The sequence below is a fragment of the Puma concolor genome, chromosome E4, assembly GCF_028749965.1.
Source record: "Puma concolor isolate L17-30 chromosome E4, mPumCon1.1.hap2, whole genome shotgun sequence".
NCBI lineage: Eukaryota > Metazoa > Chordata > Mammalia > Carnivora > Felidae > Puma > Puma concolor.
This window is the reverse complement of record NC_141683.1, coordinates 24,467,780-24,495,458: the sequence shown is the minus strand read 5'-3', so window position 1 is coordinate 24,495,458 and position 27,679 is coordinate 24,467,780. Positions and strand designations below refer to the sequence as shown.

The 27,679-nt window shown below is 35.4% G+C and overlaps 1 protein-coding gene across 12 annotated transcripts in view; it reads left to right on the top strand.

Moving 5' to 3' along the window:
- Positions 1 to 27,679, top strand: part of KCNT2 (potassium sodium-activated channel subfamily T member 2) — a 364,649-nt gene that overhangs the window by 296,689 nt on the left and 40,281 nt on the right. For 9 of the 12 annotated variants that reach the window (XR_015245793.1, XM_086693290.1, XM_086693289.1 and 6 more), the window contains 4 exons: positions 8,315 to 8,416; positions 12,816 to 12,899; positions 13,791 to 13,919; positions 21,939 to 21,959. Coding sequence is in view for 11 of the 12 variants with exons in the window: in XM_086693290.1 (XP_086549416.1) it covers positions 8,315 to 8,416; positions 12,816 to 12,899; positions 13,791 to 13,919; positions 21,939 to 21,959 (336 nt within the window). In the remaining variant the exon portion in view is untranslated. The remainder of the gene's footprint in view (positions 1 to 8,314; positions 8,417 to 12,815; positions 12,900 to 13,790; positions 13,920 to 21,938; positions 21,960 to 27,679) is intronic. The other 3 variants (XM_086693287.1, XM_025927775.2, XM_025927776.2) reach the window with 1 other exon arrangement.

Here is a 27,679-nt window from a genome sequence, read left to right as displayed (position 1 = left end):
TCACTGATTTACAAAAACTGACTAGAGATTATTCAGGTTTTCAAAAGGTTTGCATCCCTCTCAAGTAGAGAGAGAACTTACAATCGCAGGTTTTCTAGGGGAAATGCTTTAGCAAAAAAGAGCAGGAAGGAATGAGTTTTCTTTGTCTTTTGGCATCAGGGGAATTCACTTATTTTTTAGATTTGTATTTACTCTGACATGCTCTAGATATTTCCCAAAATAAATAAAGGAATTCAGTACATTCCCTAATTGTTTAGAAGTAGAGGGGCCAGGGGAATTGGAATTAAAACCAATTGGTTTGGAGGTTATAAAGTCATAGGAAATTCTTTTCAATTCAGTCATTACCACTTTGTTCATCTAAATAAGGATTTGGTACATAGAAACTTTTTAGACTTTTGGACTGTTTCAACTTAAATTGTGTTCCTCCCCCTCAAAAAAACATGTGTTGGAGTCCTAACCTCTAGCACCTCTGAATGTGATCTTATTTGAAGATAAGGTTTTTATAGGGGTAATTGGATTAAAGAAGACCATTGGGGGGGGGGTCCTAATCTAATACAATTGGCATTCTTATAAAAATAGTAAATTTGGACACAGAAACAGACACACATAAAGGGAAGACAATGGGAAGAGAAACAGGGAGAAGACAGCCATTCACAAGTCAAGAACAGCCTGGAACAGATCCTTCACTTAAAATCCTCAGAAGCAACCTATGGTGGTGACATGTTAATTTCAGACTTCCAACCTCCAGAGCTCTGAGGCAATAAATTTCTGTTGTGTAAGCCACCCAGTCTGGAGTACTTTGTTAGGGCAGCGCTAGGAAACTAACACATGTGCCATCAATGATATGGTAACTGTTCATTTCCAATCAGTGCTTTTTATCTGATATAAATACAGCTAACTTATCTCTTAAAGTAATTATCTTTCTTTGTCTTCTGGATGCAAGGAGATATTTTTAGGATTAGGAAACTGACCTTTATTTCTAGTATTTGAGTAACACGTTCTAGAGTTATATTGGCTGAGGAATAGGTAGATTTTTATTCTTTTGAATGTAATTATGAATATCGTTTTATTCTATCTCTAATTAGATGCACTTACACAGATGAAACCTTCACCTTTAGAAACATAATCAGTTTTTGAATTAGAAACAAACAACAGCTGGGCTGCTTGCCACACTTTTTTGACACTAAGTGGTTTCCATTTAAACTCAAGAAATGCTGGAATTGGTCAGGATGCTTGTGGAAGATTAGATTGCTTTGACCCTGGCTGCTTTACTTGTGTGATGATTACATTTGGGTGGTTTCCTGGTAGACCCTGCATTCTAATAGAACCTTGGTTGCCATTGGTAATGCAAGTAATAATCTGTAAGGATTCTCTGGAAGAGGCCACTCACGGAAGAATATCCACAATAATAACTTCCATTAGGAAGAGGAGAGAACTGAGAACATGGAAGGATTACTGGTCTGTGACAGTGATGTGAACAATAGATATTGTTGAGGACCTCCGTCTGTTCTTATAAAAAGAAAAGTCCTTGATTATTCCTTGATTACTTTTCTTATATTTGCTGTCTGGAGGTATTCCTTTTTCTGTTGTCTTATGTGACCCCTGTCTCACCTCAAGCTTCTTCCTAAGCTATTTTTATCCACGTCACTTTGGGAGTACATACTTCTTGCAGCCTGTGTGAATTTTGTATCTTGCTTATTGCTTATGCAAATTTGAAAAAAATCTAAAGATCTTTAAGCTTATGAAAGCACTTTTTTCCCAAGACATTTAAAGTCTAAAGATTTTTCAGACTAGTCTGCTAATTTCTCTCAAAAACTTGATAAACTTCTGGTATACTTACTTCCATAAATTTTTATGGCCAGACTGTCCTCAAAATTCCTTCTTAAAATATAATTTTTGAGTTTTTATTTCTTCGTCTCCTCAATCCATGCATCTCTCTATCTCCTTGGAAGCTACCTTGAGGTTATTGAGACAATAGTGTTGGGTTCGACTTTGTTGTTCAATGCCTTGTTTCAGTTTTCTCTCCTGTGTTGTTGGCATTTAGAAATACACAATTTTTAAATATTGGAGGCTCCTAATCTCTCAGCTACCTGTTTATTTTTAGTCTCTGCTTGAAACTAATTCTTGCCTAAACTACTACTGTCCTTGTAATGCCCAACGAAAGACAGCAAGCAAATAACAGTATATATACACCAATATTAAACAGATAGAAGTTTTTATGAGCCAGGACTGGGAATGGCAAATAAACTTCCACCCATATGCCATTGGCTAGAACTCAATCATGTGTCCACACCAACTTCAAGGGAGACTGGGAAATGTAGTTCAGTCATGTGCCTAAGAAGAATTGGGCAAAAGATTTTGGTGGACAGTCAACATTCTCTGTCACATGCAATATATCACTGATTTTTTTTCAAATGTATATAATCAAGACATTTTCTGAATATTAGTGCTTTAGTTGGCATTTTCCCATCATCTGATCTTTCTTTTGTTATTATCCACTTTTGTTCCTGAGTTGTTTTGCTTTACAATATTCTTTTTCTCCTGGATATTCCCATTACTGCCAGTGTTTTCCCAATATTACTTCCCACATTTGGACATTGGTCATGTTGGATCATTGAGACTTCCCCTAAAAAAGTAAGTGTAACAGGCATCAGAAACACAGTATTGGAGCTAAGCAGAGATGAAAAATGTGACAGATAATAAGGAAACAAAGAAGAGGAGGACAGCAATATGGAAAAGAGAAATTTCTATCTCATTTCCCTCTGAAGACTTATTTCATCTCTCTTGTTTTGATGCATTTCATAAAAAAGCCTTTTATTCATGCAGATGATGCAATTTGCTTTAAAACTGCTTCCTTTAAAATGGCTTTGGAACTATCACCATTCCTCAATAATGATCATAATTACACTTGAGCAATCATATGGTAATTGCACACTAATGTAAGAGGCAAAGTAATGAAAATACGAGTTTAATAGTGTGGTATAATAATAACTATATATATATATATATATATATATATATATATATATATATATATTTGGTCTTTGTCTCTGGTTCCTAATGCAGAGCTTCAAAAAATCTTGGAATTTAGGAGTGTCTTTTGTTGTTCATATCTTTCAACCATACCTGATTTTATGCTAAGGAGGCAACTCATAGAGGAGATAGCTTCAGCATGAGAACCAGAAAAAGCAACCTCATGATTAGAATATTGAAACTTTCAATATCTTCATCACCTTCCAAACCTCCAGGGACAGAAGAGGGGCTGGACATTGAGTTTAATCACATGACTAATGACTTAATTAATCGTGTCTACATAATGAAACTGATAAAAACTTGAAAAACGAGGATTCGAGAGCTTCCTGGTAGGTCAACATATTGATGTACCAAGAAAGCAGCATGTCCTGACTTCATCGGGACAGAAGCTGCTATGCTCACGATCCTTCCAGATTTGCCCTGTGTCCTTTTTTTTATCCACCGTTCATTTTCATTCTTTATAATCAAATGATAATTATTAAATATAGCATTTTCATGAGTTCTGTGAGCATTCTAGCAAATTATCAAAACTGAGGGGACTGTGGAAAGCCCCAAATTTATAGCAGTCTGGACAGAAGTACAGTTGCCTTGGAGACACATAGGACTTGTGGCTGAGGGTAGTCTTGTGGGACTGAGGCCCCTTAACCTCTGGGGTCTGAGTCAACTCTGGGTAGTGTCATAATTGAATTGAATTGTAGGACATCCAGTTGGTGTCACAGAACTGGTGTCAGACTGCAAAGAGTCATGTCTGCAAATCATATCATTTTGTAGTCAGTGATAGAGCAAAATGATAAAAATTGGAGATAGCTTCTGGGAGAAATAAGTGAAGACTATCAGAATTATTTGTTCAACATATCAACTGTGTAAAAGCAAGAAGGCAAATTTTTCATGTTCTCAATTTAAACTGAAGCCAATAAATATTTACTAAGCACCAATTATGAGCCAAATACCTTACTAAATGCTAGAGGTTTCCAATAGAATAAATACTTGGAATTTGTAATGTGACCGGAGGAACAGATAGATATATAGGAACAGACAAAACACATGGCCTTACTTTTTTTGTGTGTGCAAATAATTGGACTACTTTTTGTTCATAATCAAAGTACTAGAATGGCTGAATGCAAGTTTGGTGTTAGCTGCCTACATGAGATTTGATTCATTAGGAAAGATTTTTATCCTGTTTTTAAGCAAATATTTACCTTTTCCCTTACTGGTCCACAAAGAATTTGAAGAAAATATTGGTATTAGTTTCTATTTCTTTTGAATGTAGAAAAGCATTACCTGATCCACTCTGGAGGAGTGATAAAATGTTATTTATGTGGATAATTATTAATACCTTTTTAATGTTTATTTATTTTTGAGAGAGAGCACAAATGGGGTGAGAAGCAGAGAGAGAGGAGAGAGAGAATCCCAAGCAGTCTCTGTGCTGTCAGTGCCGGGCTCAATGCAGGCCTCGATCTCATAAAATGTGAGATGATGACCTGGGCCAAAATCAAGTGTCAGACGCTTAACTGACTAAGCCACCCAGGTACCCCTGGGCAAAGTCTTTTTTCAGGTATCCTTCAAAACATCATGTCTATGCTGATAACCTAGTCAGAGTGGAATTTCTCCTGTAATTATTGTGTCAGTGGTATTTTCTAACCTTTCCTGTTCCAAAATTTCCCCCAGCAAGAACTATCAGCTGCTTCTGCAGACATTTTATTTGGTTCTAATTCTTGATCTCTTTTCAGTGAGATATCTGCATGTCACATGCTGTTTTGTTTTTCAGACCTTCCCTTGTCATGGGAATTATTGTTGATTTACCTTATTTTACTAATTTTTAAAAGGATACTTGTGTTTTATGAACTATAACTTTTGAACAACATTAAATGGCACTGAACTTACCTTTATTTTTGAAAAGTGCATACAGGTAGTTTATTTTATAGTTTATAAAAGCACAAGAAGGAATAGCTGTTGCTTTTCTCAAAACCAAAGCTAATGAAACTGTAAATATTTTAGATCTCTTATTCTGTAAAAAAGCAGAATAAGATCATGCACATGGAATGCATAATTGCTTCCTGTTTGTTTGGCAAACTTGCCTTTTATGGCTCTAGTCTGATGTCACTTCATCTACGACACCATCTGCATCCTCGTGAGGCTTCTTTAATACTTAGACTTCTACAGGCTCACATCACATGGCTTTGTAAATACTTGATTTTAAGTCTGTCTGTTAAGCAAAACTATGAATACCTGCAAAATTGGAATCTTCTGTTAATCATCTTTGCATCCTATCAACCCAGTTCAGTGCCTGATACATAACAGTTAATGGATAAGTGTTTCTTGATTGCACTGCTTTGTTTTTTCCGAAGCCATGGGAATAGTCAAAGCTTTTTTTTTTCCTTTTTTCCCCCTTAATTTAACACACATTGTAAATGTGTTTTTAGTTTACTATATTATTTCTGATATAAGTTACTGTTTAAACAAGATATGAGCTAACAGATCTCTTGACTCATTTCCAACTACGTGTCTTATCTTCCAAAGTGGAAACCAAGAGCCTGACCGTACAACCAGGTGATACAGATGAATCAAGTGAATCATATGTAAGAAAGAATGAATCTAAAAGGAAGCAGATGCTTTCAATTATGGCCAGTTGTTGACATGACCTATGATATCAGATTTTCCAAATGTAAAAGGAATCAGAAATTTAGACTCTTAGGTTAAGTGTTGGAACTTAGCCTCAGTAAATTCACGCAGGCCAAATGACACCCCTACAGTTTCAATTGGACTGTGCACTGCCAATGTGTAACTGCTAGTGTATGTGTTGTTTTTGAGAGACAGAGGCATAGATAAATGATACTGTCCCAAGAATCATGCTGGAGGGGTGCCTGGGTGGCTCAGTCAGTTAAATGTCTGACTGCGGCTCAGGTCATGATCTACAGCTTGTGAGTTCCAGCCCCGCATCAGGCTCTGTGCTGACAGCTCAGAGACTGGAGCCTGCTTTGGGTTCTGTGTCTCCCTCTCTCTCTCTCTCTGCCCCTTCCCCGCTCACACTCTGTCTCTCTCTTTCTCAAAAAAATAAATAAACATTAAAAAAATTAAAAAAAAAAAGAATGACACTGGAGTGGATGGTAAGACTAAGTGTTAGTCATGTATAATTTTTTCCCCCATGTATAAAATGGCATTTATAAAAGGGAGGTTTAAGAAATTAATCCAACTTCTTCTTTGTCTAGAGGAAAGAAATTGTGGAATGTATTCTCATCTAGATGGAATGAGTTACTTGAGCTCTTACTTTTTTATGTAACTTAAAAATTAGTAGGACTCAAAAATTTTATTATAGGATCTTCAGTGTTTTTTCTCCACTATAAGGGAAGTTAATACTAAAAAAGAGAGTAAATCACAAATGCAGAATTGTTCATATACACAGAAGGGCAGCATCCCTCGATAAGAAAGTGTTTTCTGAGTGTGTAAAGCATAATAACCATTTAGAGAATGAGGAGGATTTTCAGAGCTGACATTAAGAACAGTGAATTCTCGAAGATGAGAATATTATCCACTGTGAGGTAGAATCTTAATCTGGGGAAGGAATTTTCATATCTCACCAGACAGCCAATCTGACTCATCAATATCCATGCTGGGAAGAACTGAGAAGTCATCTCCAAACCACCTACACGTACTGTTCAAACTAAGCGTTCTCGACACCTTGCCTCCTAAATTAGAGAATATCCTAGGATGTAATGGACACAGACAAAAATTGGGGCATCACTTGCTTATTTTTCCTTTTGCCCTCTCCCTACAATCTCAAGTGAGGATATTCTTATAGTCTAGACAGTCTTCTCAACCAGATGGATGGGATGGATGTGGTGTAATAACTCGTGTCACTACTTGGAAGGGTCTCATCTGTCCAAGAGCCTCATCTGTCCTCTTGGACAGACCTCATTTGTTTGTCCAGGGGAAGCCCAGGGGTCAGATCACCCTCATGCCTTCACAATAAGCAAGGGCAGTAGTCCTCTTTCATTCTTTGAGCAGTAGTCTTTTGCACACAGTCTTCAAATCGGGGTATGGGAGGCTCTCCTTCCCTTCCTCCAGATTTGCTACTTTGGAAACGGGAGCTTACTTCCTTTGCCTTAAACACCAAAGTTAACGTTGTCATTTGATCATAGCTAAGATATGAGTTTTTTATTTGCTTAGCTGTATCTATCTTTTCCAAGGAAAGGTGGCAACAAATGAAACCAGCATTTTTGAGATTACTGTTGGCTAAGTAAAAGATTAACTTCCGTTCTTAAGAAGCCCCTTACAGTCTTACACAAGCATTTGCTCTCATGTCTTCATTTATTAAGGGAAGTTAATTGCAACAAAAATTTTCAAAAGAAACTCCCATACACTGTGATACACACACACACATAATACACACACACACAGTTTCGTTTCTTTTCTTTTCTTTTCTTTTCTTTCTTTCTTTCTTTCTTTCTTTCTTTCTTTCTTTCTTTCTTTCTTCTTCTTCTTCTTCTTCTTCTTCTTCTTCTTCTTCTTCTTCTTCTTCTTTTTGGCATTTAAAGAACTTAGCTGCAGTTTGGTGTGGCTGGGCACAACTTAAAGGTATTTAGAGAAATGAAAACTCACATGACAGAAAGTTGGAAACCCCTGGATGTGGTGGCTCCTACCTGCCTATTTTTGTGTCCTCACATAGGAGAGTATCCAAAAGCGAAGCTTCCAGGTGTAATGATACTTTATGTGGTTTTAGGGTTTTTTTTTTACATTTTATTAAGTCCTTTATTGTGTTTGTTCTTTTTATTATATTACCTCAAGTCTTTTGCAGAAATATATATGAAGAGTAAATATTTTTAACCTAGAGAACAAACTGGTGGTTACCAGAGGACAGGTGGGTGGGGGATGGGTGAAACAGGTGATGGAGACTAAGGAGGGCACTTGTGATGAGCACCCAGTGTCTAAGTAAGTGTTGAATCACTAAATTCTGCACCTGAAACCAATATTACACTGTATGTTAACTAACTGGAATTTAAATAAAAATTTGAAAGAGTAAACACATGTTTAATATATGAGAGGATTAACCTTCCTTAATTATTGGGTACTTTAACTGGTGAAGAAAACTTGGTCATGAAAAATAAAGGGACGTATTAAAAATGCAGTTACATACACTTACCACAATGTGTGAAGTCATGTACATGTGTAGCCACCAACCGTTTAATGAAAATATCTTCTTCACATGTATCAGGAAAACATAAGCAGAAAAATGTAAAATATAGAATCCTCACAAATTTTTCCATTTCAAATTTCTGAACAGAAAGAACGAGAGAAAGGTTCTAATTTGGCCTTTATGTTTCGACTTCCTTTTGCTGCTGGGAGGGTGTTCAGCATCAGTATGTTGGACACACTTCTGTATCAGGTATGTAGTGTTTCCTTCTTTTCTCTCTACCGTATTTATCCTAATCTCACTTAGATTTTATTAAATGAATAATCCCTCTAGTGTTTCTCATGCAGCTGTTACCTTAAGATTGGCTTTGGAAGTAATTCAGTGTTTTATTTTGTGTGGTTCATGACAAATGTGCCTGTGAAATATTTTGTAAGAAAAACACTATTTTTCAGAATAATCTATGAAATAATTTTTAGTCATTCTTTAGCATCAGTGTCCTACAGTGTTTACTGTGACATTTTAATACATTCTGCCTATTGCTCTCAGCATATTACCACACTAAAAAAAAGAAGCTAAGAAAAAAATGATTATAGTAAAAAAAAGACACCCTTCTTCATAATGCACATTTTTTGGAAATAAGACACAAAATTGATGTCAATAAACTGATAAACCAAGGATGTTTTAAATATCCATTAATTATTGCATACCTTAGAAAATATATTAAAAAGATTTTGCAACATCTAAAACACATTTAGTTTGTTCCTGAACGCCAAAGTTAACGTTGTCATTTGATCATAGCTAAGTATTTAGAGATGTTATTTTGCACCAATACATTTTAATCTTTTTTTAAGGCTACCAGAAACTGAACAGCAATAATATTTCATATTCTCTGACTCAAGTAATCAGACAATTTATAAATGTTTCTATTAAGAGAAAAAAGGTGTTCATGGAGCTTTAAATTACTTGATAGCTTTAATCTCAAATTACGTATTCAAACATTTTGTTGTGCTATTTTCTTTTTGATTATGTATTTTATGTACCCTCTTCTGCAATGCTTGACTGAATAAACTAATCTGAAGATAGTTAGAGCTGGCCTTCGGGCTAATTATGCCCCTGAATATGCCTCTAGCAATGTCACAAACCATCTGCTTATGCCAGATGAGTCCAGGAACAAATGCAACAGAGGAGAATAAACACTCCTGTTCACCCTGAAGTTTCCAGACACATTATCTGGGCACTCCAAGAGGGGGACCTCCACCCCCACACACCATTCCCACACATATACTTCTGATCTCTTAAGGGATTGAAGAGCAATCCTGAAACTGAAGATTTTATGTCACTAGCAGTCAAATGGTGGATGTCATTATGCACCAATGTTTTTCAGATTTCTTAGCCCTGGTATCTTATGTTTCAATAAAATCTCACTAGAAAGGCTAATATATGGGGTAAATAGAAGGGAAACTGTTCTGTAGAAGTGGAAAGCAGTGGTTATTTCTTTCTCTTCATTATACCTTATTTTTTTGTTGTTGTTATAAATACAAATGTAGGAAGTTGGTGTTTTCTGAAGCTAGCGCCGAAAGCGTGAACTAGAACAATAATTTTCAAAGTAGTAACTGTCTATTTAGCTTTGCCTGACATCAGACAAGATATGTTATGTTTCATTTTTCAGATAGGTAAAGAGTAGTCATTTATGGGTTAAAAAAGATATTAGAAATTATAAGTAAATTTCTAAAATTATATAACAAGCATGCGTGTATTCTTAAGATATATGCTAAATGCCATCTAATTTTTTTGGTTAATGATTTGAACCCATCCTCTTGAGGATAAATGTTTATATTGTGTATTTGAGAACTATTATTAATGACTAGAATTGTACAGTGATTTACTGTTAATGTAATTCTATTCTAGACATAATATCATTTGCTTCCTCAAAGAAAACTCTGATATAGGCAGTGCTATCAGTCACAATAGAGGAGATACAAGGGCTCAGAAAGATAAATTATCCCATGGTTAGTGTGAACCCGCATCTTCAGACCATGCACATCTCATTTGATTACTCACAACCTCATCCCTGGTAAATGAGTCCATATTTGTATAGTGTTTGAGTTTCTTGTGGTACTTTTTTTTTTTTTTTTAATTTTTTTTTAACGTTTATTTATTTTTGAGACAGAGAATGAATGGGGGAGGGTCAGAGAGAGGGAGACACAGAATCTGAAACAGGCTCCAGGCTCCGAGCGGTCAGCACAGAGCCCGACGCGGGGCTCGAACTCACAGAGTGTGAGATCGTGACCTGAGCCGAAGTCGGCCGCTTAACCGACTGAGCCACCCAGGCGCCCCGGTACTTTTTTTTTTTTAACTTACGAGAAGGTTGTTTTTCTTTATTAATATCTTCTCAGTCATCCTTTTTCTCCTTCTCACTTGAAACACAGATCACTTGTACATTTTTAATAGTTTTCTTAATTTTTCTCTTTGTGGACCTGGAAAACAAATGATTCAAAAATAAGTACTAATGGGGCTCCTGGGTGGCTCAGTCTGTTAAGCGTCCAACTCTTGGTCTCAACTCAGGTCTTGATCTCAGCATCATGAGTTCCAGCCTCATGTTGGGCTCTGTGCTGTGTGTGAAGACTACTTAAAAAAATAAGTATTATCTGCGGAGGAGTCAGGGAGGGGTGGGGGAAAAAAAGTATTATCGAAAATAAAATTAAATAGATACTAAAGGAAACTGAAAAATATTCTTCTGTGATTGAATTATATGAGATTGAATGCATGGATTTTGTGATATCAGGTGGGACTGTCCCTGTCTTTTTGGCTCATTCGTACCTCTTGTCTTTGACCTGATGACGTTACAGGACAAATGATCTCTGGATAAGGAATACTTCAGTGACAAACACAGTGAACAAATTAGCTGTATTACCACATCTGACTCAAAAATAATTTATAACGGGTGCTCCTGGGTGGCTCAGTCGGTTGAGTGTCCGACTTCATTCAGCTCAGGTCATGATCTCGCGGTTTGTGAGTTCGAGCCCCGTGTCAGGCTGTGTGCTGACAGCTCAGAGCCTGGAGCCTGCTTCGGATTCTGTGTCTCCCTGTCTCTCTGCCCCTTCCATGCTCATGCTCTGTCTCTCTCTGTCTCTCAATAATAAATAAACATTAAAAAAATAATTTATAATGGTCATTTGCCAAATCCTCAGTTTACTTTCTTTTCCATGAGCGCTTTCAATTTTTCACTTTGGAAAATAGTTTTAAGTAGTTGAGAATGTATTTATTTTATTTTTTTAAAATATAATTTATTGTTGGGACGCCTGGGTGGCTCAGTCGGTTGGGCATCCGACTTCAGCTCAGGTCATGATCTCACAGTCTGTGAGTTCGAGCCCCACATTGGGTTCTGTGCTGACAGCTCGGAGCCTGGAGCCTGCTGCAGATTCTGTGTCTCCCTCTCTCTTTGCCCCTCCCCTGCTCATGCTCAGTCTCTCTCTGTCTCAAAAATAAATAAAAACATTAAAAAAATTTTTAAATATAATTTATTGTCAAATTGGTTTCCATACAATACCCAGTGCTCATCCCAACAAGTGCCCTCCTCCATGCCCATCACCCACTTTCCCCTCTCGCCCACCCCCTCATCAACCCTCAGTTTGTTCTTGAGAATGTGTTTTAAAAGTCCTCTTTAGCACACACACTGAGTTACGAGTGAAGTTGGACAGTGCTTGTCACCACTGCTCTTGATAACTACAAGAAGACTAACACACCTTAAAACCAAACTGCCATTTCTTTGGCCTGAGATAAGGGAATGGATGTGTTTCCTTATGTGCTTGTTTAAGTGGGAGGGTTTAGTTTTCTGATGCTTGCTGTTGGTAAAAAGTACTGGACAAAGTAGTCTAGTAAATGTATTTAAAAGGTATTATACCTTTAAAAAAAGTCTTCGCTATGCAAAATAACTAGACAATTATTTAATCTTTTCATTTTTTTAACACTTGAAGATCAAATTCAAGACAGTCATTTTATATAGTTTATGAAATAATTACATGGCATGGTGAAAATGTACTAGTATTGGTTGAAAGTTTTTCTTTTCACTCAGAGCTAAGAATAAATTGAAGAAGTTGGAAGCATTGTTAACTTAATGCTCTGTTGAGTAGTATTCTAGCAACATATCAAAATATATGCTACCACATCAAATAGTTTGATGATGATATTTAATGCTAAAATATTAACCATTAATAATTAGACCTACTGAAATATTAGAAATTTATTCTATTAGCAAGGAGCTTAGTCCCAAAGAAACTCTTTAGAATATCCCCTTGCAAATTTTAGTTTTCAAGGTTTTTTTTTTTTAATATTCTCTATTTTTTTTTAACTCATAGTTTTTTGGTATTAAAAATCTAAAAACACTTTTATCATGACTGATAGCATACATAAAGTTTAAGCATATCAGGATACTCTATAAAACAATCATTCCCCATATTTCCTTATGGACATCTTAACTGTACCTGTGTATTTAAGACACTGACAGGATAGATTTTTATTTCCTTGTTTGTGGGGGCTTAATGATGTGTTATGGGAAGTAACCTTTTACTGGTTAATGGTAAGATGTTCTCACTGAGCTATTCTGTACATTTCATACACATAATAAATACATATTTTGTTTATATTGCAGTCATTTGTAAAGGATTATATGATTTCTATCACCAGACTTCTGTTGGGATTGGATACTACACCAGGATCAGGGTTTCTTTGCTCTGTAAGTTAATATTCGCTGGAATAGAAGATTGTTCTAAGAGATGTTTCTGAAATCCATCTGTGGTATAGTTTGGCTAACTCATATATGTCACTTTTTTCCTCTAATATGTGCTCAAAGAATATCATCATAGTTTTTTTTTAATTCTTTAAAAAATTTTTGGGGAAACATTATTTTAAGTTAATAATCATGAAAATAGCAATTCTATACAAAATTCAGAACCAGTGTCTTTTTTTCTAGCTGGCATTTGAGACAGTTTCTGACATGACGTTTAACCCCTTAGTTTTAAAAATGAGTACACTATATCCAAGCGTATTCAGTGAAGTGACTGGCCAACTATTAAGATTTTTGATAAGTGAAGAATGACTAGTACTTAATTATGCCTTCTGTCTGGGAGCCCCGTACTCATCCTGCTACACCTTTTTCTCATGAGAGTTATTAGGACTTTGGATGGACAGTTTCTTTTTGTGCTGGAGTGTGTTTTGCACTTGTAGCATCTGTAACATTGGCAGACCCTGCCTGCTAAACTTTAGTAGCAGCCTGTAATCATTGCAACATTCACAAAGTCTACACGTTTTGTAACATCTCCCGGTGAACTAACAGTGACTACTGTCTACCGATATTGAACTGATACAATGTGACTACTGTCTACTCTATTGAACTAATATAATGTCCTGCTGCCACAAATTGAGTGGTTGGTCTTCTGAAGTTTGAGGAACCCCAGGGATAAGCTGAAGTGAAATGCTATGACTAAGTTCAATACATGGATAAGCACTTATGAATGTCACTTTGAGATTTCAAAGTTTTAATGAATTCTATGTTTAAAAAGTGAAAAACAACCACTGTATTTTTATTTTTTTAATGTAATTTGTAAATGATTCGTATATCTTATAGATGAAAATCACTGAGGATGACCTATGGATCAGAACTTATGCCAGACTTTACCAGAAGTTGTGCTCTTCTACTGGAGATGTTCCCATTGGGATCTACAGGACTGAGTCCCAGAAACTTACTACATCTGAGGTTTGGAAATACCAAAATATTCCATTTTAATGATTAACCTGATTAAATATAGCCATTTCTAATTTTGGAAATGGATTTCTAAAAAAAATATGTCATAGAAAGTGACAAAGAATGCTTTCTGGACATATAGTGTCATCTCAGAGGCAAAAACTTAAATATTTGTAAGTAAACTATGTCAGAATTTCGCAAAACATTGTTGGCTAAGGGGCTATTCTAGAGTTTATGAACTTTGGGTTCTGAATGCCTTTTGTAGATCTAAGATTTTGCATGTCTAGATTGTCAGGTAGCAAATTAATTTTAAGTAACCTTCTGACACATAAGAGAGCTTCTCAGGGCAAGCAATCTAGCTTTCTAATATACTGCTCACTTCATATACACACATTTGGAAGGAAGTAAATTGAAGTTAGTAAGCATTGAAACTCACATTTTTCAAACTCTAGATTAAAGACTACTCTGAAGCCAAGATAAAACCCTCCAGGAGTAGTACCAGACCTTCCCAGAGGAAAGCTCAGTCATTTTAAAAGCAAAATAGAATCTGTTAATATAGAACAAAATTTCTGATGGCCTCATACAGCTGAAAACATATTCACACTGATCTGGCCCCATAATGTTGTTCTAAATAATTTTTAAATCCTTGGCGAAACATGCACTTAAAAAAAATTTTTTTTTAATGTTTATTCTTGAGACAGAGACAGAGCGTGAACAGGGGAGGGGCAGAGAGAGAGGGAGACACAGATTCTGAAACAGGCTCCAGGCTCTGAGCTGTCAGCACAGAGCCCCGACGCGGGGCTCGAACCCACCAACTGTGAAATCATGACCTGAGCCAAAGTCAGACGCTTAACCAACTGAGCCACCCAGGCGCCCCATAACATGCACTTTTTAAATTATGTTCTCTTATGAAGTAAAAATTTTGGATAAATGTACTATTCTACCAATATTTATAAAATTACTTAATATAAATACTTTGAAATATTTTTTCTTGAAATATTCTTGAAATATTTTTCTTCTCAAATACCTTAAAGGTATTTAAAATTTTGGTTAGCCATATTTATTTCTGGTCTTATGCAAAATTAACTCAACTGTGAGGCTCAGATCAGTTATATGCATTTTAGTAATCCATGCAGCCATTTTACCAGTTTGTGTTAAAATAAGTGAATCCATATATATATATATATATATATATATATATATATATATATGAAGAGCTTTATGAGTAAAAGAGTAGATTTTTGTTTATTTGATAAAATTTGTGGTTTGACATTTAAAAAAGTAATATTGAGGGCAGCAGGAAATAGTTCAGTTTTTCTGAGGTGTTTTCTGGCACTTTCACTGTAGATCAGGAGTGCTAGAAGGAACTTTATTGCCATCTCTGCTATTTGTAAGATAGTTTAGCCAGATAATCCTAAAATTTTAAGAATACTGGATCCAAAAAATTATTATTTGATTAAAAACCTTTAATAGAAGACAAGGGCTTTCACACCTAAGCAATTAACCATTTCTTTTTTGAACTTGGTAAATATAAAGGAAATTTACATTCAACAGAGAATTATCATGCTCTTATCTTACATATAGGCTTTGTCAATTTGAATGTAGTAAATTCTGCCCTTGATCAAGTTCATATTCAGATCATTTTATATTATTAAGGGACTTTGTTTTATTCTGTTTACATTATATGTAGGGAAGGGATAATAGAGTATTTGTATTGCCATGAAGCAGCATTTAACACTACATTTTGGTCAATTCTTCCCATCACAAAAAAGATCACTTTATTAAAATGTTTATAAATCCCCAAAGCTCTAGCTTATATGGAAAACATATATTCTTGGGGAAATAAAAGGAAACTGAGTTAAATAAAGATGATACCCCTTGTCTTCCTTTATTGAATTCAACTCATCTTTTGGAACATGTATTTTTGCCTGTTGTATAAAAATTGAAGCAACTTAAATAATTAAAGATAAAAATAAAGCCATCAAGATTTTTTGACAACAAAATATATTAATAGAGGCCGAGAAATGAATGTTATTCTACATCTAAAATGAACTTAGTGCCACAGTTGAGCCAGAATTCTACTTTTACCAAGTAAGGCAAAAATAGAACTGTTGAATTATATAGTAATTATAGTCTGATTCATGAAAAGATAAAAATTAATCTTGAGAAAGATTGGTTATTAAAAGAACACATATAATATAAGCTTTCTTATTTAAAAGGTTTTAGATAACATGAAGAAGAGTATCTATCTTCAATCATAGTTTTGTAAGATGCAAAGTGCCACTAAAGTGCATATCTTTTAAATTAATCTTTTATTTATTTTTAAAGGGGCATCAATTAAATAACTCAGTAAAGACATTGGATTTTGTGTGAAGAGGGAAACTTTTTTTCCTGACCATACAAAAACAAAGAATAAGACCTTAGCATCTCTGATGAGATGAAAGAGTGACTCATACATTCCACCATCTTTCTCAAATACCAGATGGTTCAAGAAAAGTCACGTTAGAATTCAAATGATTTACCTTTGCCTCAAATACGCAGTTGTCTTACTTTAACTGAAGAAAGACACCAGATTTCAGGAGGTAGAAACTTCATTTAATAATTAGAATTAAAGAGTCTAACGTATTCTTTTCGGATAGCTGTCAGATCCCCATTCCCCTTGACAGTTCAGATAGCCATATTACTGTCCCTCACTCCACACTGGCAAAGATTGAAGATTGTTTCAATGGAGAGATGACACAGATACTGTGGACTGGGAGACACTAGGCATAGTTGAGAGCAGTGATACATACTAAATTCAGGGAGCTTAGTGCAAGGTACATTTTGTATAGTGTACCCATCAGCAGAAGTTTAGAAGAGTCTTCCCTAGGGAATCTGACCAAGCCAAGTGAACAGCCTAAAGATGTAGACATGGGATATTCAATAATCCAGTGATCACCATGAAACTCAATAAAAAATGTTTCACTAGGAGCTTTCAATAAATGTTATCAGTCCCCTACTCTTAAATACGAGTAGACAACTAAAAATTCCGTATGTCAAGAAATAGAATGAAACTCAAAGGCACCAAAATAAACAAACATGAAGAAAAAAATTATGTAGGAAGGATAGATCATTGAAGAAGAAGACAATTTCAAAGCACAAAATGAAGACTTGCATTCCTTAGTATTTACCTAAGACAAATGAAAATACATCCATGCAAAGATTTGCCATTTGCATACGAATGTTCTTAGAAGCGTTGTTCATAATAGCCAAAATTTGGAAACAACCTAAATGTCCATCAACTAGTAAACAGATAAACAAAATGTATATCCATACAACAGAATACTATTTACCAATAAAAAGAAACTACTTATATGTACTGTTACTTTGATGAATTCAAAAATATTATGATAGGGATACCTGGGTGGCTCAGTCAGTTAAGCATCTGAATCTTGATTTCAGCTCAGGTCATGATGTCATAGTTGGTGGGTTTGAGCCCCATGTCGGGCTCTGTGCTGATAGCTCAGAGCCCAGAGTCTGCCTCAGATTCTGTGTCTCCCTCTGTCTCTGTCCCCTGCCCCCGCTCACTTGCTCTGTCTATCTCTCTCTCTCTCTCTCTCAAAAGTAAATAAACATTAAAATAAATAAATGTTTAAAAAATATGTTAAGGCAGACACAAAAAACCACATATAGTATGATTTCATGTTTATGAAATGTCATAAAAAGTGAATGTATGCAGACAGGAAGCCGATTAATAATTGCCTAAAACAGGGTGAGGTGGAGGAAATGGGGAACCAGTTAATGAACATGATGGGGTTTATTGGGGTATTGTATTTTTAAAATATCCTGAAACTCACTTATGGTGATGGTTTTACAACTCGGTAAATTTACTAAAATATCTGAATTTTACATTTGAAAATTATCTATGTCAAATATATATTATTAGTAAAGTTATATATTGAAAAGTGATCAGTAATATTAGAAAGATAAGATATTGCAAGGATGAAAGATGAACAGGAAACTAAATTTTTAAAAGAATATTTAGGAAAGAAGAAAACCTTGGGAACTGAAAATGTAATACCAGAGGTAAAAAAGTTCATATCATAAAGTTGAAGAGATCACCAGGAAACTAGAACAAAATTTCAAAAATGGAAACAGTAAAGAAAAGATAAAATTAGAGGACTAGTCCAGGAGGTCTAAGATCTGAATGATAAGACTTCCATACAGAGGAGATGCGGGAAAATTGAAGTAATATCAGTGTAATAACTTAAGAATAATCCCAGAATAGAAGTGTGTTGATTTTCAAATCGGAAGGGTCACCAAGTGCCCACTATAATGAATTAAAATGAATTCATATCAAGACTCAGCAGCATAAAATTTCAGAATATTAAAGGAAAGAAGATTCAGGAGGAGCGCAAGGGGTAGGTCACATGCAAACTATACTTGGGATTTTCCAACAGCAACTCCGTAAGCCAAAAGACAATGGAACAATGCCTTCAAGATGTTGAGGGAATGTTTCCAACTAGTTCTAGTTCCAATTCTGAACTAGAATTCTATATTCAGCCAAACCTTTCAGACTTGTGTAAAGGTAGGATAAATCATATTTTAGCATTGTCTTCAAAAACATTCTTCCCATGGCTGCTTTCTAAGGAAACTACTCCCACCAAAAGAAATGAATGCACTGAGAAAGGAATCATGGTATGGAAGAAACCAGACATTTTGTAGAATCCAGGCAACAAATATGAGGCTAAGGAAATCCCTCCCCAGGATTGCACTGAAAAGACCACTAGGCATAAGAGCAACCTGGAGTGGGTCAGAAGGTTTCAGAGAGATTTCTTCAGGAAGATGAAATCTACAGAATACCTTATATATCTCAATATCTTACAGAAAGATTAGACAATTGCCAAAGACCTTAGGATATATTAAGTACATACATAATTAAGCAGTTAATAAAAATAAGATAGTTATTAACTATAGGAATACAGTATTACTACTGACAAAAAAAATTATGCAGGAAATCAATAGTAATCACATTTCCTGTATAGCTCATCTGTAAATTGCATTTAGTCATAGTATGCCCTCAATTTTGATCTGACCAAAATTATATTTGAACAATTTTGAAATGATGGGAGATGGCAAAGGTACTCAAATAAGTGGAAAAGATTAATTCCTCTCCCTTCAGAGTATGAAGTGAATAGATGAAAGCAGAAGCTGAAAAAAAAATTATCAGGCGTGCTATATAGAAACAGAGATAAAAACTAAATATCCAGCTAACAGACAAAAGCAGATGAACTCTAAGGAAATAAAAGTGATGATAGTGGAAGCTTCTATTTTTCAAAACAAATCATAACATTTTCTGACGAAACTATGTATTTATAACTAATAAAAACAACTAATAGATTTATAGTCATATATAGTCATATAAGACCCAATCATTTATTATTTTTCAGATTATACTATCAAGTGTTAAGTTCCGTCCTATCCTGTGGATAATTTTTTATTAAATGCCGACATTTCATATCAGAATGTAGTAGGGATAAACACAAGTAAAAACTAGGTCTTGCTACCTTGTTATTTCATGAAGTTAAAAAAAGTACAAGTTAAAGTTGTATTTAACTTTACATGGGATTTCATGCCAACATATTTTCTAGTCTGTCTTTAGTATCTTCTTATATTCAATGTAGAGAAAAAAAGTTATTTTGCTTTGTCTGTGGGAGTAGGGGAAATACTACTCTAGCAGACATCTTTGAGAAGATAAATGATGATGAAGAATATTTATCATTAAAATTGTAACATGTACAAAAGACCTGGAATACAGTATGCTTTTTGGTGAGCTGTATACTGGTGGAAGGAGAATTCATACAAACACAGAGAATACAGCATAGGTTCATACAGTGACTCAAGAAATCAGTCCATGGAAAGTAGGGTACAGCTGGATCTGCCCCCTTTTAGCTGGTGATATATCACCATGCCAGACTTCTACACCGTCTATATGTGTCTATTTAAGGGAATCTTTATAAACATCAGAATCTCCTGGTTCAAAAAACACAGGATACACAAGGACTCATGCTGCTCTTGCTGACAAAGAGGAACTACATTTCTGTCCACAATCCTTTATCCACAATTCCGAAATCCAAAATATCTCACTTGAATTGTGAGATTTTAATGTTATTATTCCACTTAAAGTTAATATTCTTTTTTTTTCATGTTTGTTTATTTTGAGAGAAAGCATGTGTGCACGAGCTGGGGAGGGGCAGAGAGAGAGGGAGAGAGAAAATCCCAAGCAGGCTCCATGCTGTCAGCACAGAGCCCAAGGCAGGACTCGATTCGAGGAACTGTGAGATCATGACTTGAGCCGAAATCAAGGCTTAACCAACTGAGCCACCCAGGCACCCTTAAAGTGAATATCCGTACTTTTCATTGCAGAAATATTACTATTTTTTATCATGAAATGTTACCCAAGACCCACTAGGGACATTTCCTACCATACAGTATATAGTACAGTACCATTTTCCAAAGTCTGTTAAGTTCTTAATTAATAGACATATTTGTTCTTATGGTTGTTTGGTAAGAAAATGTGAAACTGCATTTACCTCGTTTTCCAGTGTATTGAAAGTCCCGTTTGTTTGAAGTGTATTGTAACCACTGAGAATTGTACTAGAAATTAGAAAAAGATCATTTTAAAGCACATTAAAGTACCAGTGTCTCTTCGGTGTGCACAATAAATTAGTGGAATATGTTACTCTGATTGTTGGTCACCTTCACAGTTAGTAAATCCTGTAACTTTAAAGCATGTGATTTAATGGAATAGTTAATCATTGACTGTCCCATCTATCAGTCATTAACTCTTGACTATTAAGGTGAAATGTAGTATTTTTAAATGTACAAAATCACATTAATAAAATTATTTTAATAAGGATTAAGATAGAATAGTTTTGAAATTCTAGCTGCCCATTCTGCCATTATTCACTCAAGCAATGTTTTTATTTTCTTGGGCCATGTGTTAAGAATCCTGAGATCAACAGTTTTATTAAGGAGGCTGTAATTAAATGTTCATTATGCATTGTTTAGATTTGTGACAACAGTTAGAATGCTAGACGATTTGTCAGACTTGAGTAATGTTATATCAAAGAATATAAATGAAAATTTTGCTTCCACTCATTGAAAAGTGAATAGAATGTTATTCTTTAGAACTGAAGAATAAGATACCATGACTTTTATATCCCCTAATTACTTAAGGGTTATATGGTGACTGGACAGATCAAGTTTTAGACTTCACAGCCAATATGAAAACTCAGAATATTTCTCAAAATGAATTAAATTTGGGGCGCCTGGGTGGCGCAGTCGGTTAAGCGTCCGACTTCAACCAGGTCACGATCTCGCGGTCCGTGAGTTCGAGCCCCGCGTCGGGCTCTGGGCTGATGGCTCAGAGCCTGGAGCCTGTTTCCGATTCTGTGTCTCCCTCTCTCTCTGCCCCTCCCCCGTTCATGCTCTGTCTCTCTCTGTCCCAAAAATAAATAAACGTTGAAAAAAAAAATTTAAAAAAAAAAAAATGAATTAAATTTATGCATTGGAGAAAAACAATCTTATTACAACATCTAAATTTGGAAGTATTAAATTTTAGAAAACAATTTTATATGAGATGCAAATTTTAAAACAGTACAGATATTAATGCCAACAATGATTATTGAATGCCAATAAGCATATCAAATATTCTCTCATGAACTTTATAAGCTTCTGTCAGTTGTTTTATTTTCTCTACTTGTACCACTTTTTCTTTTGATCAAACATTAGAGAGACAGTTTTACTAAACAAACAAACAAAAAATAATCGAATAAGAAGTTTCTGGGAAGCTTTTAAAATAATAATCTATTCTTTATCTAATTTTATTCAGAAGCCCCGTGATAGACAATGAATCACATAATTGTAATGTGAGTGCTAAGTGGGGACTTGTCATATTTTGTCTTTGTTGCTGATCGTTTCATGTATGTATTGTTTAGTCATTGTTTAAACTGTATTTTGTATGTTTCTTTTTTCCTTCCTTTGTGTCAGTCTCGAGAAATAGCATCACAAGTAAGTATTTTGTCTCCCTTTCTTCAACCAGTTTAATTGTGAATTCAGAGCTGTTAAAAGGAAAGAATATTAATGATTGAATTCAATATTTCAGATATTAAAATAAAACAAATTGATTAAGCTGAGGTGTTATAAATGCTCTATTTTCAAGTTAGTGTGTCTGTATTTCCCTAATAAGATTGTGAGATCATTTTACCTGTTTGTCTTCAAACAATGTTTATGTATTAATCCACTCATATGTTTTACTGTGTGATGTCATTACCTACTCATCACTTAGTGGCTGTGGATTGTCTGTCTGTCCTTGAGTGAGGGGCCCACCTTCAATGCAAGCAGCTGGGACTGAAAATGTGATATGAAACATACCTTTTTGTACACTTCCTGTGTAGGCTGGTCCCCCTAGAAGGGGTTATAGGAACAATAGGACCTGGGATGGCTTTCTCTAGCATACTTTTTAATGTTGAATTTATTCTTTAATAGTTTTAATTTATTGTCATGAAGAAACCATCAGTTTAGTGTTTGATAACAGTGATCAGTGCTAATAATTGATTTATTACAATGAAAACAAAGTTCTTAATATTATGTATGTATACGTGCACTTATATTGCTGATAACCTTGATATTATCTTCCTGTGATTTGTATTTTTAATTTTATTTTCCACTTTCTTCGTATAAACTATGATAAACAATTGTCATTATGGCCTTAGCACCTAACACACACTCCCAAACATTAACATAATTAATGTAACTATTACAAATCTAAGCATTTTCAACTTTAAAAATTGCATTTTGAATGTGAAAGCAGTGGTAGAATTCAGCCCATTAAGTGTAAAACTTGTGTGCCAAAGTTGCCATCTGAGAGTACACGTCTGTTTTTCAGCTTGTTGAATTTTGGAGAAAAGTTCTGTATTATATTATCCAAATTTTTGGTGTAATGACTATTGTCTTACCTATGTCATACATTTGAATCTATATAATAAATGCAAATTCTGTTCACTAAATTATTTTAAACATCTTAAATTATTTATTTAGGGGCGCCTGGGTGGCGCAGTCGGTTGGGCGTCCGACTTCAGCCAGGTCACGATCTCGCGGTCCGTGAGTTCGAGCCCCGCGTCAGGCTCTGGGCTGATGGCTCAGAGCCTGGAGCCTGTTTCAGATTCTGTGTCTCCCTCTCTCTCTGCCCCTCCCCCGTTCACGCTCTGTCTCTCTCTGTCCCAAAAATAAATAAACGTTGAAAAAAAAAAAAAATTTAAAAAAAAAATTATTTATTTAAGGTTTTAAAAGTTGCAGCTATTATATTTTTCAGTATTCTTATTTTGTTTTATTGTATATTAAATCTTTTAGAATTTACTAAGTAATCACCAAGGAAACTTCACTTTGGGGTGCATGAATGATGTTTTAGAGGACTGCTTTCCAACCTATCTCACATGATGGTCCACACTGAAAATATAGTGTTTGTTTGGCATGAAGACGCTCAGGGGTTTCAGCTACCATGACTGCCTGCAGGTTGAGCAAATTAAGATCAAATTTTAGATCAATGTAGAACATATCCCTGGCACAAAATGATTTTGGGGAACATGTTTTAGAGTTTTATTGTTGCTTTTTTAGAATGTTTTATAACACTCTGAGTTCAAGTGAGATCAAACATATATTTCTAAAGTTTTAAATTATACCAATATCTGACCTGACCAGCTGCACAAATGAAATTTCAAGTGCAGTGAATTGGCATCCAGTATTTAATAAAATATTTGGTAATATGTCACAAGCCAAGTTGTTTCACCTTGCTTTTCCTCAAGGGATTCTCAGGTATAAGTCCAGATGTGGTAGAAACACAGTGGTAGAAACACTTGCTAGGGTTTCCTCTGTGTCCCAGGAAAAACAAAATTTTCATTTGGTCAAAAACTTTATAGTTTTATGTTTGGAAATGGACTGAATCTTTCAGATGTAGGTTTTGGCTATGTTGCAGTTCTACATATTGATTCAGATGTTCTGCATTTGTATTCAGGTGGTACACATCACCATCACCTCTTTTCTCCAACTTACCACTTGGGTGCTAAAGGCAAAAGTTTGGCACATTGCTGAATCATGGCAGCCAATTGCAAGTTTACCCATGGAAGTTTTTTCTTTCTCATAGATATTATTCTAGGTCTAAACATCTTTCAGTCAGCTCCCTGTGTAAGCAAAGTGTCTTCCCTTTCATTTACTGGAGGGTTTGAGTCTTCCAATATAAGTATCGTTCTTGCAATACTTTTTATGAAGGAAAAACCTCTAATTGTACTGTGGATATGAAGACATTTATCTTTGTAATTCTGATTGTTTCTACAACAATTTTCACCTTTTCGAGCTCTAATTTTTGTTTTTAGGTTTTTTTCTCTCCCCATCAACTCTCTCCCTTTACCTTTGAATATATATGGGTTTCCCAAATTCTCAAGAAAAATTTCCCCTTTTATTCTTTTTTTTTCTTATCTCATTCTTGCTGTTAAAATCTGAGAAAAGCTCATATGGCTGTTTATTCTATTCCTTATCAATGTCTTCCACAGTTTCTCCCCACTACTGTATTTATTCTCTTCTTGAATCACTAAAAGTCTTTAGCCAAAATCATGGACATTTTAAACTAGTTTTAATTTATTTAGACATCATATAACCTTTATCAGGGTTCATTATCTTCTACATCTTAAAATTCTTTACCCTCAGTTTTTATATTATGAATTACTTTCTTTATGTGTTTTACCTGTTTTTATTGGTTCATTTCTTAAACTTCCCTCCCTCTTTCTATTGTTCAATTTCTGCCTATAACAGCTCATTTGAGATGCTGCCAATGGGATCTCCCATCTGAAGACTTGTCCTTAACCCGTTGTCCGTGGGATTGGCTCTGGAGCTCAAGACTCCCAAGTAGCTGCAGCAATCTAGGACTTCTAGGACTGGTCTTCATCTTTAACTTCCAGAAAGTACTCCATTAACCACCTGAGTTTAGGCTAAAGTTCATTGCAAGTAGTCTCACCTGAAGGCTTAATCTTGATCCCTGCCCAGTGCTAAGCACTTTATTATTTTATTTAATCCTCACCATAAGCCAATATGGCAGACAATATTATTCTCATTTTTTTTAAGTTTATTTATTTACTTTGAAAGAGAGACAGAGAGAGCAAGTTGGGGGGGACAGAAGGAGAGGGAAAGTCCCAAGCAGGCTCCACACTGTCAGCACAGAGCCTGATGCGGAGCTCGAACTCACAAACCGTGAGTCATTACCTGAGCCAAACCAAGCGTCGATGCTAAACCGACTGAGCCACCCAGGCGCTCCAACATTATTCGCGTTTTTATTTTTATTTTTTTTAATTTTTTTTTTCCAACGTTTATTTTATTTTTGGGACAGAGAGAGACAGAGCATGAACGGGGGAGGGGCAGAGAGAGAGGGAGACACAGAATCGGAAACAGGCTCCAGGCTCTGAGCCATCAGCCCAGAGCCCGACGCGGGGCTCGAACTCACGGACCGCGAGATCGTGACCTGGCTGAAGTCGGACACTTAACCGACTGCGCCACCCAGGCGCCCCTATTCGCGTTTTTAAAGCAGAGATATAGAGAAGTTAACTTGACTAAGGTCAAAAGCCCTGGAAATAGCAGACCTGGTTTTAGAATTTATCACTGACACCAGAGCCTCTTTTAATCACCAAGTCTCACTGTAGCAGCCTCTACCGGTTTCTGAACTACCTCTCTCTTTTCCACCATCTGCTCTGAGGTCCTCAGATGCTTTGTTTAAGAACCAACATGGGAACTGACACTGGAACCATAAGCAGGCATTTACTAAATGTATGTTTTATAGTCTTTTGGTCTTTTTCTACACTTGATCTTGCAACAGTCGTTGTGTCTTACGGTTTCAATTATTACCTCTATGTTGATGGATGGCAGATTTGTGTTTTCCATCCTTGTAATTCATAAAAATGAAGACAAACCTATTTTCTGCCAGATCCTGTTCACTTTGTTATTTACTAGGAGGTAAAAATATTTATTGAGCACCACTAGGCACCAGATGCACCCATCAAGATGATCGGAACGTGTCAGTAAACATACAAGGAAGATTTCTCGGAAAGCTAACATGAAAACTTCATGTCTTTTCTTGAATTTAATTACTTCTTGTTGGATTTACAATATCTAAATTCTCTTCCCTTCAATATCTTGCATAGAACAGATTAATGATCATATTCCTTACTTTACTCACATGATGCATGATGCATATAGTGGATATTTGATGCCTACTATATCAAATCAAATTTCTTATTGCTGGATTTTACACTACTTTATATTCTAGCCATTCTTTATTGATAATCTTTCTGTCCCTGTGTCTGGTACAGATCATTTATTCAGTTACTCTGCCTGACCAAATGAGAAATGAACTTGGTATCAGATGATCTGGGTTTAAATGTTGGCTTCTCCCTTTACTAGCTGTGTGTAAAATGGTCTCTTCTCAACACATAGCAAAGTGAAGACTAAGTAGGGAGCATATGATTATCACTTCACAAATTAGAATAAAGGGCAGTGGTGTGTTAATTATTCATAGCTAATGGCGAACGATTCTGGAGCAGAGTACATAGAGTACCATAGATCTTATTTCATCAGTTTTCACTGCTGCACCATTTTGAGTGGATGACATTCCTTAGAAAGCATTTGTATCAACACACTTAAATTTATAAAATAATAGTAAGTATTCTTGTGATTTGGATAAATACTTTATAATGTTAGTCAAACATGTATATATTCACTATATACCTCAAATGCATTCTAATTACACACACACACACACACACACACACACACACACACCGTGAGTCTAAGCTCATCTGTAATTTTGTTTCACATTTTCTCTTACAGAAAATATACTCTTAGATCTTTTTTCTTACCTTATTTTACAATTATTTTAAAATATTTTCTGGCTTTTATTCTTATCTTGTGCATTTCCACCGCCAGGAAAGCATTTCTTACTTGCATTATGTCCTTACTCTAACTTAATAAGAATCTCATTGAAACACTTATTAGCAGGAAGCTGCTTAAGTGAATCCAATCTGTTTGATTTAATTTAACTACATAGTCATGACTTTCTGTCCACTTAACATCTTAAACTGCATGGAGATCATGCTTTCACTCTGCACTGCCATTAGAAGTAAATTAGGCCTTTAGTTACAGCTTTCTGTTGAATGGCCACTAGAGTCTACAAAATCAGAACCAGATGGAAAATTATAAGATTGATCTAGGTCTGCATAATGGAGTGGTGTTCTGTAAGCAACAGTATACTTGGATCAATAATACTGTTTTGTGTAGATTCTTTACATGAGAATGTGAATATTTATATCTGTGAAGTCTTATATCATTGTATCTATTCTTCTTTTTTTTATTTTTATTTTTTTAGAGGGGGAGGTGAGTGAGAGGGAGAGGGAGAAGGAATCTTTAGCAGGCTCCACACTCATTGCAGAGCCCAACATGGTTCAATCCCGTGACCCTGAGATCATGACCTTAGCTGAAATCAAGAGTCAGATGCTCCATTCAGTCACCGAGGCACCCCCATTATGCCTGCAATTTATTAAGACATTAAATATATCACAGAAATTTTCTTTCCACAGGCTCATTTATCCATAACTACCATATGTTTTAGGTCGGTGGTTCTCAAATGATAGAAAGAGAAAGGGGGAGAGAGAAACAGTGTTTAAAATGGTGGAATTGGCCCATTAGAATCA